Below are 14,786 nucleotides of genomic sequence, written 5' to 3'. Positions count from 1 at the left end.
TGTCTATGCCCAAGACTGGCTAACTTGGCTATGGCTGAGGAAGATCCTTCAGCTCCTCATGTCACCAACGGGAATCGAACCTAGGACACTCCTTCCCCAGGCATATGGTTGCGAAGCGCATAGCCACTAGGCTAACCGCGCGGACCCCATACTATTTGTAAATGATATATCATGTGGACTGACTAGGATATTCAGTTATTTGCTGATGATGCAAATTTGGGAAGAATTATAAGTAGCACTGCTGATGCTGAATCCCTTCAGGAAGACTTAAATAGACTTGGACAAAAGAGTGGGATTGTAGTTTTAATATCAATAAGTGCAAGGTGTTGCATTTTGGAGTGTAGAAATATAAGGCTATGTAGTATATTGATGGTGCCGTAATGCAGGAAGTGGATGAGATTAGAGATTTGGATGGTTGACAGTGGACTGAAGTTTAGAGGGCATATTGCTAGTTTGGAAAAGCTGCACATCGTATTCTGCTATGATAAGAAGTACTCTAACATGCAAGGATAAGGAAGTGGTTGTGCAACTGTATAAGGCACTGGTCAGACCACACTTGGACTATTGTGCTCAGATCTGGTCACCTGGTTTTCAATGTGATGTGGAGACATTGGAAAGTGTCCAGAGACAAGTGACTAAGACAATATCAGGAGTTTGGAATGCTGGTTATGGAGAGAGAGATTGAAGAGTTTGGTGGATAGGAGGAAGAGGGGTGATATGATAGAGATGTTTAAGTTAGTGAGAGGATTTTATCAGATTAATCCAGAAGGGATTATAAAGAGTCAAAGGTGAGAGGGGAAGAACCAGAGGTCATTCCTGGAAGTTATGTAAACGTGTGGTGAAGAAGGATATGTGGAGTAGATTTTTTACATAGAGAATTGTCAGTGAATGGAATGCATTACCAGAATGTGTTATTAAATGCAAGGAGTGTTAAGGACTTTAAGATTCTTTATGATAAACATGTTGTCAGTTGAATGAACCTCCCACGATGAGTCTGTTGACTCCATGGAATGTGTAATAATAATAATAATAATAATTTGGAAATTAATCTGTTATTTATAAGCCTTCCAATAGTATCAGATTTTACATTTCAAGATTGTAAAATATAGCCAGCTATATCAATCCCCCCCCCCCAGATCTTGGTCCTTTAGGTGCTTTCCCTGCTAACCTAGCATCAAACGTGTTTGCTAACCTTCCCTCTCCATTTTTTAAATAACCATAGCACTTTAAATGAGCTTTGCTCACACAATTTTGAACACTAACAGTATCATTCATTTCTAATATTATAATTTTTAATATGATTCTATCATTGATACACCTGTCCTTGTCACTCTGGCCAACTTTTATTTCTAACCCAGTTCATGTTCAAATTAGTTTGAACACTGCCATATATAGGTGCTCTATTTTCCTGCTTGTTTTGAGTTTTTATTGCTAAATTAATGCCTAATTTATTTCAAGTTATTCAGAATAGTTTAAATAGTTCAAGTTTGGTATAGCTGTCATATCCTAATTTTTAACATAATTCTGCCATTGGTGTTCTTCAATTCCCTGATTTTTCTCTCTATGATGAGAGGTTGAAGAAATGTGGATTGCAGAGTGTGGTGGATAGGAGGAAGAGAGGTGATATGATAGAGAGGTTTAAGTTAGTGAGAGAATTTTATCAGATTAATCCAGATGAGATCATAAAAAGAGTAGAAGGTGAGAGGGGAATAACCAGAGGCCATTCCTGGGAGTTGTGGAGGCAGATCCTAATCCAACTCTAAGATCCATAAGTTAAAATTAATTTAAACATACTCTTGTATACCACTAATTCAGTGTTGTAGCCATATAAATTTATTCAACTTGCTCTCTGCTATATCAGCTGTGTTCTGTAGGTTTTCTGTGATAATGTAGTTAATATTTTCCAGGTTTTTTATATTTGCATGTTTTAGTTTTTGTTGCTGATTTTCATATCAAATTTGTTACATTGGTTATTCAATTTAGTTTGAGTCTTGAAGACTTATGCCGGATTTATGATCATCTTCATAAAGTAGAGCTGAGATTAGCATATCCAATTATCTCAGTTTTATGTCATCCACTTTCATAATTTGATCCATAAAGATTGAATAAAAGTGATAAATTATTGTATTTGTTAATGGCACGATTGCCATGGATTTTTATTCTGCTGTAAGTATGTATGTATGTATGTTTGTGAATGTCTTTGGTAAGTTGATGAATTTCATTGCTTGATGTTGAGACCACTACCCTACTTATGTAAGGCCTGAAATTGCTTTAAAAAATTCCATGTTTGGTATTTAAAACTAGAAAGCCTGATCATTCATTCATTCATCCAGTATTGCATTATCTAACCCTTAGCCCATCCATGGTACTAAAGGTTTACATCCTTTCAGCATTTTTTATAGAAATAAAAAAAACATACAATACAATCATTTTTGAGCATACTTAAGTGCACTTTTGCATTTAAAAAATCTCTGCCAAAACTGTTAAACATGTCTGAATTTTTAAGGTGTGGAGACATCTATTATTATTACGTGACACCTCCAGAGAGTCCAAAGACTCATCAAGGGAGGGCATCTACTCCACAACTGTCTCCACACTCAGTCCACCAACTACAATGAACTGCAACTACACCAACGCTATCTACTGCCCACCACCACTACCAGTATTTTCACAGATAATCACAAACATGCTCACGCTTGGATTCAAGCCCGCAGCCTTTTGGCTGGAGAGTGGATACGTTAACCACTTGGCCAAACAGGCAGGCATCTATTATGAATATAATTCAGTTAAACTCCGACACTCCTTTGTCTTTATCCTGTATAGAGTAAAATATTTGCACTTTTGCCTATAATAAGAGAAATCTATCATCCAATGTGTCACATGGCAATGTCTTCCCATGGATTGTGAAAGTAGTAAGATGTGTGCATGCTGACCATAAGTGATAAAAATTGCATGAAATCAGGAAAGTGAAAAAATTAAAAGAAATCAGCTAACAATGAAGCCTCATTATGTAATAGAATACATTATTATAAGAATAACATGAACAGTTGGCAGGTCAGACAGGAATTGTTCTGAATGTGTTTAAAACTGAAGTGGTATGTAAATTTCTGTTTCCTCCTCCTCCACACAACAGTTCTAATTTTTAGACATTGTATAAATTGAAAATCTACAAGTAGATTTAGAAATCTACTTGTAGATTTTGAGCTGACTCTCACGAGAAATTTTTCAAATCTTCCATACATAGAACAATGACTAAAATAGGATATACATCACCTGGCAATTTCTCATCCTAAGAAAAATTCTACAAGGTATAATAAATTTAGTTTAATCCTTTATCCAAGTGTGAGCAAACAAAGTTTGCACCTGAAAGTATCTTCAGGACTGGGGTAAGGTGGTACAACACCAGGGCACTCCTTGCAAAGGTGGAGCAAGCTAGTGTTGGTAGCTTGCTCCACCTTTGCAAGTACCACCTTACTCGAGTCCTGAAGATACTTTCAGGCGCAAACTTTGTTTGCTCACACTTGGATAAAGGATTAAACTAAATTTATTATACTCTGACCAAGTGAAAAATATATAATTGCTATATTTTGCAAGAATGATGGAGATAATACAGAAGGTTTAGTATTGCATAAAAATACTGAGCAAGATTTTCAATATAGATATAATTTTTGGAGACTGAGTGGGCAGTTCAATCTCCACTGGTACCCAATCAGAGATAGATAGCCCAAGGCTATCACTAATTAAGCAGTGTGCAGTGAAGAGAGACAACTCAAATGTGCTGCCATCTCGTGGTCCCTAACCCTAACACAATATATTTAATGTCTGAAATAATGTGGGTTCTACGGTCGATTTTCTTGAGTTTACAGGACGAAAAACCCGAGTTTCTGGGAGGAAAAACCCGCTTGCCCATGCCAGAGATCGACTAACTTGGGAACCGGTCGAAAAAAGGCTTAGAAAAATTTCCTCTAGTCGCCGACTAGACTCAAAACAAGTCTTCCTTCGTGCGGCCAAGCACCGTGGTATGCAAACGCCACATCCACTGAGCTACACAGGCTCAGTCCCCACTCAGTCTCCAAAAGTTAGATAGGGCTAAATGGCCTCGCCTACTCCCGTATATGGGAATAAAAAGGCATTAGCTGATTTTTTTTATATATATATATATATATATATATATATATATATATATATAATTTTTGTCACAATGTTGGTTAAACCTCAACTGGGGAGAAAACAAAACCCTAAAGGTTTGTATGTGATTTTTATCATTTAAATTATGAAAGAAAATAAGCCAGAAAGCAGAGGTTGGCTGGCTTACATATTCCCAGCAGTTGAATGGGTCAAAGCATGAAACATTTACATATATTTAATAAAACAAAAATGAAGATAATAAAAAATTAACTTTCATATCTCTGTTTATATTTTGACATGAAGTTATTTTTATTTTGATTTAAAATCATAAAATTGTGAATACTTTTGAAGATATTAAATTTGATTAAAATTGATCATTTGACTGTATTTTAATGCAGTTGATTTCTTTCTTGGTTCCATTAATATTGAATATGAAAAAATTCATTCCACTTGCATTGCGGCTCAAAATAATCCAAAAAATTTCTGTAAGTTTTAGTACTTAAACATATAACTGTAGAGATGTGACTTAAAATATTTCGGCCATTTTACAAATAATACTTGTGGACTTTCTTCTTTTGTCAGATTACATCATAAATTCCTGATTTGTTCCTTTAAGTGGTGTACAGGATGCTATGATTGTAACACACAATGTGTACATTATTAATGTACTATTAAGAATTTTCTTCCAAATTATATGTAAGGATTGTCAGATCTCACATTTCAATTTGCTAAGGCAGCATTTCTCAGTGTTGAGCCACGTGGTTTTCCTAGTGGGTCATGAGAGTAAATAACTATAAATGTATATTTTTTTTTATCGCAGTTGGTAAATTTCCAGATTCAGCTTAATAGAATTTTTAATGTCTTATCCTAAAGTTCTTTTACATATTTTTTTTTTTAATTTAAATATAATAATATGCTTAAATACTTCATTGCACACACACATATATATCTCAACACGTGAATGTATAGTGGTACATAAAATCAGGCACATTATGTGGAGAAATGTGCCAAGAAATCATATCATAATTAATTTTACACTTGGAGGCAGCATGTCAAAGCTCATCCCTAGATTAAATAGATAAAATGTCACCTATCAACAAAGTGGAGTATGGGAGCTAGTGAGCCATTAAATTATATGCTTTGTCTATTTTAGAAATTATGGACTTTCCAACTGTGTTATAAATAACTATTTTAATTTCCTGATGTTTCGATCTTCATATTAAGGTCATCATCTGGAGTATATACAAGGACAAGCTGAGTTACATTTAACACAGTATGCTAAAGATACAATGATTTGATCAACGGTTATTCTACTGGCATGATCTCTAGTGAAAATATAATATATAAAAAAAAAAATACAGATAAAATTAATTATTTAGAAACTACATCAAAGCTAAATTCTATTTAAGATAACATGAGAGAAACATTCTTTCATTTAGATAGTTTTCTTACAGTAACAATGATGTCCTAATTTAATACGACAACTATTATATTAGATTTAAGATTCTGGATTATCTACAGTCCTGTTTATAGTTCATTCTTAGGGAGAAAGGTTCCATGGGTAGAATATGTGCCTTCCATATGCTTGGGATTTTTAGACCATCATTATTGTTCAGATTAGGGTTGTTGATAAGAATCTCACAGGCTTGCTTAAATTTACATTCATACCATGTTTAGGTGTGATGTAAACAATTGGTGCTTTTCTAGTCAATTCTATGTGAAATGTTCAGGGCATGATCAGAAAGGCCAGCTTCACCATAGTTATTATATTTAATGTGTCGTTTATGTTCCTTTTGTCTGATAAGAATTGTGCATCCTGTTTCCCCTATATATGGTAGATTACAAGTGCAATAAATACAGTATACTCCAGGGTGGGTCTTTGGATGAGTTGAGTAAGCTTTTTAATTTGCAGGAGGTTTAAAGCTGGCTTTGAAGTTGTATTTCTGCAGTATTCTGTTTATTTTATCTAATGACCTTTAACGTAAGGAATGGTTATAACCATTCCTTACCAGACTACAATAAAACTATAGTTTTATTGTAGTCTGATTTTTCTTTGTTTTTGATTGAGGTCTTGTAGAGAATTTTGATAAGTGTTTTGACTGAAACCATTTTTTAGGAAAGTATTTTGCAGATAACTTTAAATTCGTCTTTAAGAACTTGTTCATTGGTGAAAATCTTCAAAGCCATGTTTTTTAGAGTATTAATGACACTTTTTGTGTTGTGGTGGTGGTGGTGTAGGAGTTTGTGTATATATTGGCCAGTATGTGTCGGTTTCTAGTAAACAGTGAAGGAAAGACTGCCAGAAGGAAGACGTGTGACAAATGTATCTAGAAACGGAAGTGTGTTCTGTTTTTCAATATCAATTGTGAACTGTTTGTGTAGGTGGCTAAGGAAAGTATCTGGTGGCCATGAGGAAGATTGCAAAAACATAATCAACATACCTAAGCCAGACTTTGGGTTTTAAAGGAGAGGAATCTAGAGCATGTTGCTCAAAATGTTCCATATAAAAGTTAGCAATGGGGTGGAGTGGGGGGGTGGAGATAATGGCGAGCCCATGGCTGTGCCTTCTTTTTGTAGGTAGAAAGCATTTTGCCATACAAAATAACCACGTAACACATGTGCAAAGCACGCATGTAGCGCATTGTAGGGACAGCAATATCATTCCAAATTGCATCAAACTAAAGAGAAAATTTACCTCAACAAAGGCACAACAAATATATCACTGTATGGAGAAAGCGTTACTCAGAGAACAGATCCAGGCTACTAGAAAAAATGTGGTCTTTACTCAAAACCAGGTACAAAATTTAAAACCTGAACTTTAGAGTTACTCGAACACAGATATTTGGGTTATCCTCGAGAAGATTATGGACAATTCAGCAAACCATATCCTTCAAACTAAGAAAGAAAATTTCATAGACTAAAAGATCGACAAAACCAACGGACATATTTGAATTTCTCCGTGAATATTAACAGCCAACCAGAAGCAAGAAATAACAGGAGCCACCAAACGCCTTCAAGTAACAGTAACGTAGTCAACCTATCCAACCACGCCTTAAACAAAGACAAACCCTCGCTACTCAGCAAAGGTTTAAACTTTGCCTTAGCACCCAGATCGATGAACAAACTGGATTTTATTTTATTTATAATATTGAAAGAGGCTTAAGATTCATCCCAACTACCATAGCAGATAAAATACATTTAGAAACCACCAATATTTTAAATGTAAATTATAAGAAAACAATAACAAGCAACTTAACAAAACACGAATTAACAGTGGTGAAATGACTAAAATCACATCCGGACATCGTAATAACTAGAACTGATAAAGGCAGCCACCATTATTCTAAACTTTAGAATAACCAGAACGTAATACATGGTCTTTGCGCATGTATTACGTTCTGGTTATTTTGTATGGTAAACCACATATTAGAAAAAATGAATATGCTAGTCTCAGACAACAGTACATATCAACTTGTTAACTATTACCCAACCAATAGAATAAAATAAAAAACAGAGAAGCTACTTAAATCAGTTACTACATGGCTTGAAGATACAGAAAAAAAAAAGTTTGCTTCCGCATTATGCTCGTTCTCCGAGAATTTATGGTCTGCCAAAGGTACACAAACAAAACGCACCACTCCGGCTGATAGTCGAAGATGTAGACAGCCCGAATTATCACCTAGCCAAGAAATTAGCATCAACACTCAAGGAGTTGGTAGGTCATTCCCCTCCTATATCAGAAACACACAGCACCTCATAAACATAATCAAAGACATTACATTAGAAAAAGATGATTTATTAGTCAGTTTTGAAGTGTCCGTCCTCTTTATGAATGTCCCAATCAATGACACAATTCTTCTTTTACAGGACAAATTCCCTCCAGATATCATGGTGCTCTTTGCGTATGTATTATGTTCTGGTTATTTTGTATGGCAAAACGCTTTCTACCTATAAAAAGAAGGCACAGCCATGGGCTTGCCATTATCCTCCCCTCCCCATTGCTAACTTTTATATGGAACATTTTGAGCAACATGCTCTAGATTCCTTTCCTTTAAAACCCAAAGTCTGGCTTAGGTACGTTGACGATGTTCTCACGATCTGGCACTATAGCTGCCAGACACTAGACACTTTCCTTAGCCACCTAAACAAACAACACAAATGCATACAGTTCGCAATTGAGATTGAAAAGCAGAACACACTTCCGTTTTCTAGATGCGCTTGTCGCACATCTCTTCTGGCAGTCTTTCCTTTACCGGAAACTGACACATACTGGCCAATATATACGCATAAACTCCTACCACCACCACCAACACAAAAACTAGTCATTAATACTCTAAAAAACAGGGCTTTGAAGATTTGCTCCAATGAACAAGCACTTAAAGATGAATTTAAAGTTAACAGCATACTTTCCTGAAAAATGGTTATAGCCAAAACACTATTAACAAAATTCTCTACATGACCTCAATAAAAAACAAAGATAAACCAGACTACAATAAAACTATAGTTTTATTGTAGTCTGGTAAGAAATGGTTAACCATTCCTTACATTAAAGGTCATTAGATAAAATAAACAGAATACTGCAGAAATACAACTTCAAAGCCACCTTTAAACCTCCTGCAAATTAAAAAGCTTACTCAACTCGCCCAAAGACCCACTCACTGGCCTGTCCCACCCTGGAGTAGACCATATTTATTGCACCTGTAATCTACCATAGGGGAAATAGGACGCACAATTCCTTTCAAACAAAAGGAACATAAACGACACATTAAATATAATAACTATGGTGAGCTGGCCTTTCTGATCATGCCCTGAACACTTTACATAGAATTTACTGGAAAAGCATCAGTTGTTTACATCACACCAAAACATGGTATGAATGTAAATTTAAGGAATCCTGTGAGATTCTTATCAATGACCCTAATCTTGAACAATAATGATGGTCTAAAAATCCCAAGCATATGGAAGGCATATATTCTACCCACAGAACCTTTCTCCCTAAGAGTGAACTATAAACAGGACTATAGATAATCCAGAATCTTAAATCTAATATAACAATTATCATGTTAAATTAGGACATCATTGTTACTGTAAGAAAACTATCTATATGAAAGAATGTTTCTCTCATGCTGTCTTAAATAGAATTTTTAGATTTGATGTAGTTTCTAAATAATTAATTTTTTTATTATATTTTCACTAGAGGTCATGCCAGTAGAATAACTGTTGATCAAATCATTGTATCTTTAGCATACTGTGTGAAATGCAACTCATCTTGTCCTTGAATATTTGTGTATACTCCAGATGATGACCTTAATATGTAAGTCGAAACGTTGGGAAATTAAAATTAATTATTTATAACATGGTTGTAAAGTTCATAATTTCTAAAATTAATGCTGATTACCATGTAACATTAAAAGAAAGGATGCTTTGTCCAAGTGAATTACTGCCAGAAAAGTTTGAGAAACACTGTTCTAAGGCATTCTAACTACATCATTCCACTAGATCCTGGTCTTCTGGGTTGTTTTCCTACAGTCATGTACTAACCTTTATCCTCACACATTCCTGAATGCTAACAAATACAACTTCCTTCTGATTTTAGGTATGAGATGAATTTCATTCCCTGCTCTAAGGCCACTGCTTGAAGTGACTTGAAAAAGTTCCATGTTTGGTCTCGAGAGTCCAAAATTTTTACATAGTGTTTTCTGGACTATGCAAAAACATTAATAAAAATATAATAAAAAAAAAAATCCATATCCCACTCATGGTACTAATGTAATATGATTCTACCATTGATGCCATGTATTCACTGCTCTGATTTTTTTTTCCTTTCAGAGTTCTCTTATCTATGGTTTCTAGACTTTTTATTCTTAACATAACTTTCAGATCCATAAACTGTGAAGTTGATTTGTGTTTTTAATGATGTCTCTCCTATTCTGTGTAAATTTATTCACTTGACTCCTCACTTTATTAGCTTTGCTTATTCTGTTGTCCATCCATAACACAGGCCTGCAAAATTCAAGTCATGAAAAGTTGTCTGGAAACTATTAACTGTTTCTGATTTATTTTTGACTGTTGATTTCAAATATCTCTTCCATTTTTCTCTATCATGTAAGGAGTTTTCACAAAATGGATCTCAATATTACAGTAAAATAGCTTTAAAATGCAGTATATTAATTAAAATAACAGTATTTAAATTTTTCCGTAAACATTTTTCGAGTTGAAAGTTTTGGAAAAAATTTTTTGAATTAAAGTAATTATTAAAGATTCATCTTTACATACTTTATATTTCGTTGTGGTGTTCTTTCTTTTTCTTTCAAAACTTCTTTTTGAACTTTTTCTGTGAAATTCTTTTCCCGGGTCGTCTCTGTGTAACATCCAGCAATAGTCTGCCATCATGTTGACATTCCACCTGCCCTTATACCTTCTTTCCATCTCCTTGATGTCTTGGTGGAATCACTCTCCTTGCTCTTTGCTGACAGTTCCCAGATTCTCAGGAAAGTAGTCTAAATGAGAGTTGAGAAAGTTCACTTGTAAGTTCATGGAGCATCCCAAATCCTTGAATTTCTATAGCACGTCTTCGACAATCATTTTATAGTTGGGGTCCTTGTGATTTCCTAAAAATTTGGTCACCACCTATTTCAAAGCTTTCCATGCTTCTTTTTCAACAGTTGCCATTTTTTCTTCAAACAGTTTATTCTTCATAAGTTTCCTGATGTCTGGACCGATTTTAAAAAAAAAAAAAAAAAAAAAAAAAAACCTTCTTTCAATTTTGCTGTAGATTATCCAGAAATTTTGCACAGATGTATTTAAAACACTCTCCTCCTTTCGACAAAGCCTTGACAAATTGCTTTATCAATCCCAGCTTTATGTGAAGCAGGGGTAAAATGATTTTTTCCCGAGCAACCAAAGTTTCGTGTAACACATTTTTACTTCCAGGTTCTAATGTGACTCTTTCTGGCCATTCCTTCTTAATCCAATGTTTCTCTCAATCTCGGCTATCCCACTCACACAAAAAGCACAGGTATTTGGTGTATCATCTTTGTTGTCTAAAAATCATAGATATGACTTTAAGATCCCTGCAAACTGTCTATCCATAATCATTGTACTTACATAGTTTGCTGAGAACGAAGGCTAAATTTTTGTATCGTTCTTTCAAATGCTCGGAATGTGCTACTGGTACTGAAGCATACTTATTGCAATTATGGAGAAGCACAGCTTTGAGGCTTCTTTTTTGAGGAATCGATGACTTCATATTTTTCATTGAATTTGCTTATCAGTTATGGGATCTTGAGACCCATAACATAATGGTGCCATGTGTAGGCAAGATCAGACAGAAGAAAAATTCTGCTAATGTGGTTCTTGAAGAATTGAGGCTGTATGCAAGGGGAAAAGACTCTTCCAAAGGATAGTGGTATGTGGAATGAAGGAAGAAGATACACATAGAAAAGACAATGCAAAAATAGAGCATCTTTGGGAAAGTGATTGCAGGGAGTCACTAAGAGAGGGGACATCTATTAAGTGAATAGCTCTCCTCTGGATACAATCTTGTATTCTGAGGGAGATTTTTTGAGCTAACCACAGATGTGAGAAAAATATTCTAAGGTTGTGCAGATTTGGAATTTATGAAGTGTTATGAGTCGAAGAGGAAAAATAATGTTTATAACAAAAAAAAAAAATAGCAAATATTTTGGAGGCTTAAGAGGCTATCAACATGATGTACTTATGTCATGGTGGGTTGGATTTAAAAGTCAGTGAAAAGAGAGAACTCATCTTGGTTGTAAGTTGATTGTTATAAAAAGTGAGGCATGGTTTCTCTTCCAAGAATTTGTCAAAATTGTGTTTTTGTAGCATTAAAATTTACTAAATTATCTTCATTCCCTGCTTGAGAATTGCTAGAAGATTGGTGTTTAAAGCATTGACCAGTGACGATCTTGATGCTTGAGTCATCTAAGTATTACAAAGTTTTGTGACACACAAAGCTAGTTAAGTCATTAGCCAAGCTATGAATAGGATTGGACTTGAGTGGGAGAATATCATTGTATAGGAGAAAGAGTGCAGGCGAAAGCACAGAGCCTTGGAGTACTCCAGCATTGATGGGAAAAATCAGATAAGGAAGAACAATCTACCACAACGTGCAATGAACAACCAAAGAGGGGGCTGGCAATTCACTCACAAAGGATATACTTGGATAAAGGATTAAACCAAATATATAATGTCTTGGTATTTTTAATTTATAGTATAACCAAGTGGAAAAACTTCCAACAACTCTCTAATCCTGAGTATTTTAATAATAAGGTATGACACCTTTTAGCTAATCGCATATGAAAATATTACTTCTACATTATTTCAACCTTAGTATCACCTAGGTCTGGCTCCCACTGAGTGCTTTTCATTATTGGATACTATGGCAAGGGATGTGAAGTCATTAGCTTCTTTATACGAGTTGCCCCAGTCCTGAAAATAGTTCAGGTGCATAGTTCTTGTTTGCTTACACTTGGATAAAGAATTAAATTAAGTTTATCATTTCTTGGTATCTTTAATTTATTGTAAGTGGAAGATCATCAGATGGTAGCTTGGAAAAAAGGCTGCAGTGGTGGATTCGATCAAAATCTTAAGAGAAAGTAGATTGTATAAAGAAATTCCATGTCTAATAACCTTTAGTGTTGCTAGAGAGTGCAAGCTGAGGTTCAGCGATAAATAACAGATAAGGTTTGGATGTCTGATAAGTGGTGGTGCACAGCCATTGACATTACTACTTAAGCCTCTGGTGTAGAAAGAAGTTTTTAGCAAAAATTAAACACTTGAATTTGCTCATTTTTCATATTTCAGTTTGCTGATGTAACAATATTATATTTCATTAGTTCATGCAGAGAGTTTTAAGTGTTAGCTATCCATCCATCAGTTTCTCATCTGTCCAAGATGAATCAAAACCCCAGATGAGGGGCTTTGGGCAATTTAATGCAGCCAGTTTGCCATTCCTTTTTGGAATAGCCTGTGTTAAGCTATATGTTGTTCCCGTACTTGAGAAGTATTCAAAAATTGTGCTTCTTCAGTACCACACTTCAATAAAACATCATCAGCAATTTATTATTGTGTGTGTGTGTGTGTGTGAGAGAGAGAGAAAGAAGTCCATTAGTTTTAAAAAAAATTTTCACTGTTCTTGTTTTATAGTCTGTTTATTTTCTTTTCAGGTAAATCATTCTAATAATCTTGGAGAGACTCCTTTGTTGCTTGCCCAACGTGCAGCTAGAGAAGTGACAAACTACAAAGCTACTGAACAAGAAGCTCAAGAAGTTGTGGAAAAATTAACAGTAGCTCAGTCTAGAACATGATATAAATACTTAAACACAAATGAAATCTTCTCATTTCTTGTAGGGCCATTAGGCCTTTCAGATAGTAGAAGCTCATCTGTGCTGGCTGTGATATAAGTACTCTCATCTCCAACATAATGGTCAAAAATGACATTTTAGGACTGTTTTACAGTCCACAGTCAGATCTTATTTTACATATCATCAGTTGGAAATATATAAATTGTTCATTTCATTATCCTCACTTTTATGTGCCTAATAATAACGTGGCTTATAATTTTTGAACTGAAATTGCCTTGTTATAATAATGGTCATGAAATCCATAATCAGGTGTTCAAATTGATTATTTTATTGAATCTAGTAAATTCTTTTCAAAGCAGTAATAGGCTTGAATGTCATCATGAACAACTGATGTCTAATTTAGGTATAAATTACATAGTTTGTTGATACAGTGGACTAGTATGTAATTTATATATGCACACAAATCTGAGAGAAAGGGCTCACGTTTACTTCTCTTAATTATTTTTTTTTTATTTATTATTTTTTTTTAATTTAGCCCATCCTTTAATAATCCAAACTAGATACATCACCAACACTGTTTACTTGTAAATTAAATGTATATTTTTATAGTCAGTGTAATGTAAATAGAATCAAAAATTATTGCATTGTTTTTATTAAATGTTGTGCCACTGCTGACATTTGTATTAACGTTTATTATCAACAGTGTGGTACTGTTTCTCTCTGAAATTCCATAATGTTGATAATGAATAAAACTGTTTTATGAATTTTTAAAAGTTGTGTTTTAAAAGAAATTAGCATAATTTTTTCAACATTCTTATAATAATAGATCTATCCCATTTTCAAAACTTATGCAGTATAACACTTCCCATCATTCTGATGAGAGAAAGAAAGAATTTAGGTGCTTCTCCCATTATACTCATTCATTTGGTGGTGGTGATGCCCTTTGGTTAGAATAACCTGGATTTGAATTCCATCTGAGGTATAAAGAACTTTTATAGGGGCTTTTTAACTGACTAGTCAGTTGATCTCATATGGGGGCAATATTTTCTGTAAATGTTTTCCTGTCCTACAAAAGAAAAATGACTAGAGTATGCAAGTAGTTGAGCATGTACATACGATTAATCACCTTAATTAGGTTTTTGTAAAACCAAGTTATTTGGCTGTGACAACTAATCCTAACATGTTAAGGGGAAGGTACTATGAAATTATTTTTATGTGGTTCCCACCCACAAAAGGTTTTTGAATACCTATAGTACATCTGTACCTTGAAGAAGCTAAGAATTTTATATATATATATTTACATAGTCTATAAACCTTGCCCTAGAAATCAAA

At 34.4% G+C, this 14,786-nt stretch overlaps 1 protein-coding gene across 1 annotated transcript in view; it reads left to right on the top strand.

Moving 5' to 3' along the window:
• The window catches only part of LOC150107021 (neurogenic locus notch homolog protein 1-like), a 104,624-nt gene extending 90,493 nt beyond the window's left edge, over positions 1–14,131 (top strand). Inside the window, exon 5 of the mRNA XM_090392895.1 lies at positions 13,317–14,131. Coding sequence (XP_090249021.1) covers positions 13,317–13,457 — 141 coding nt within the window. The 3' untranslated portion in view covers positions 13,458–14,131. The remainder of the gene's footprint in view (positions 1–13,316) is intronic.
• Positions 14,132–14,786: the final 655 nt, after the last annotated feature.

This window comes from Typopeltis vanoorti, chromosome 5, assembly GCF_054136105.1.
Source record: "Typopeltis vanoorti isolate ZY-2024b chromosome 5, IOZ_Tvanoo_1.0, whole genome shotgun sequence".
Lineage (NCBI taxonomy): Eukaryota > Metazoa > Arthropoda > Arachnida > Uropygi > Thelyphonidae > Typopeltis > Typopeltis vanoorti.
This window is presented reverse-complemented; position numbering and strand designations above follow the sequence as displayed.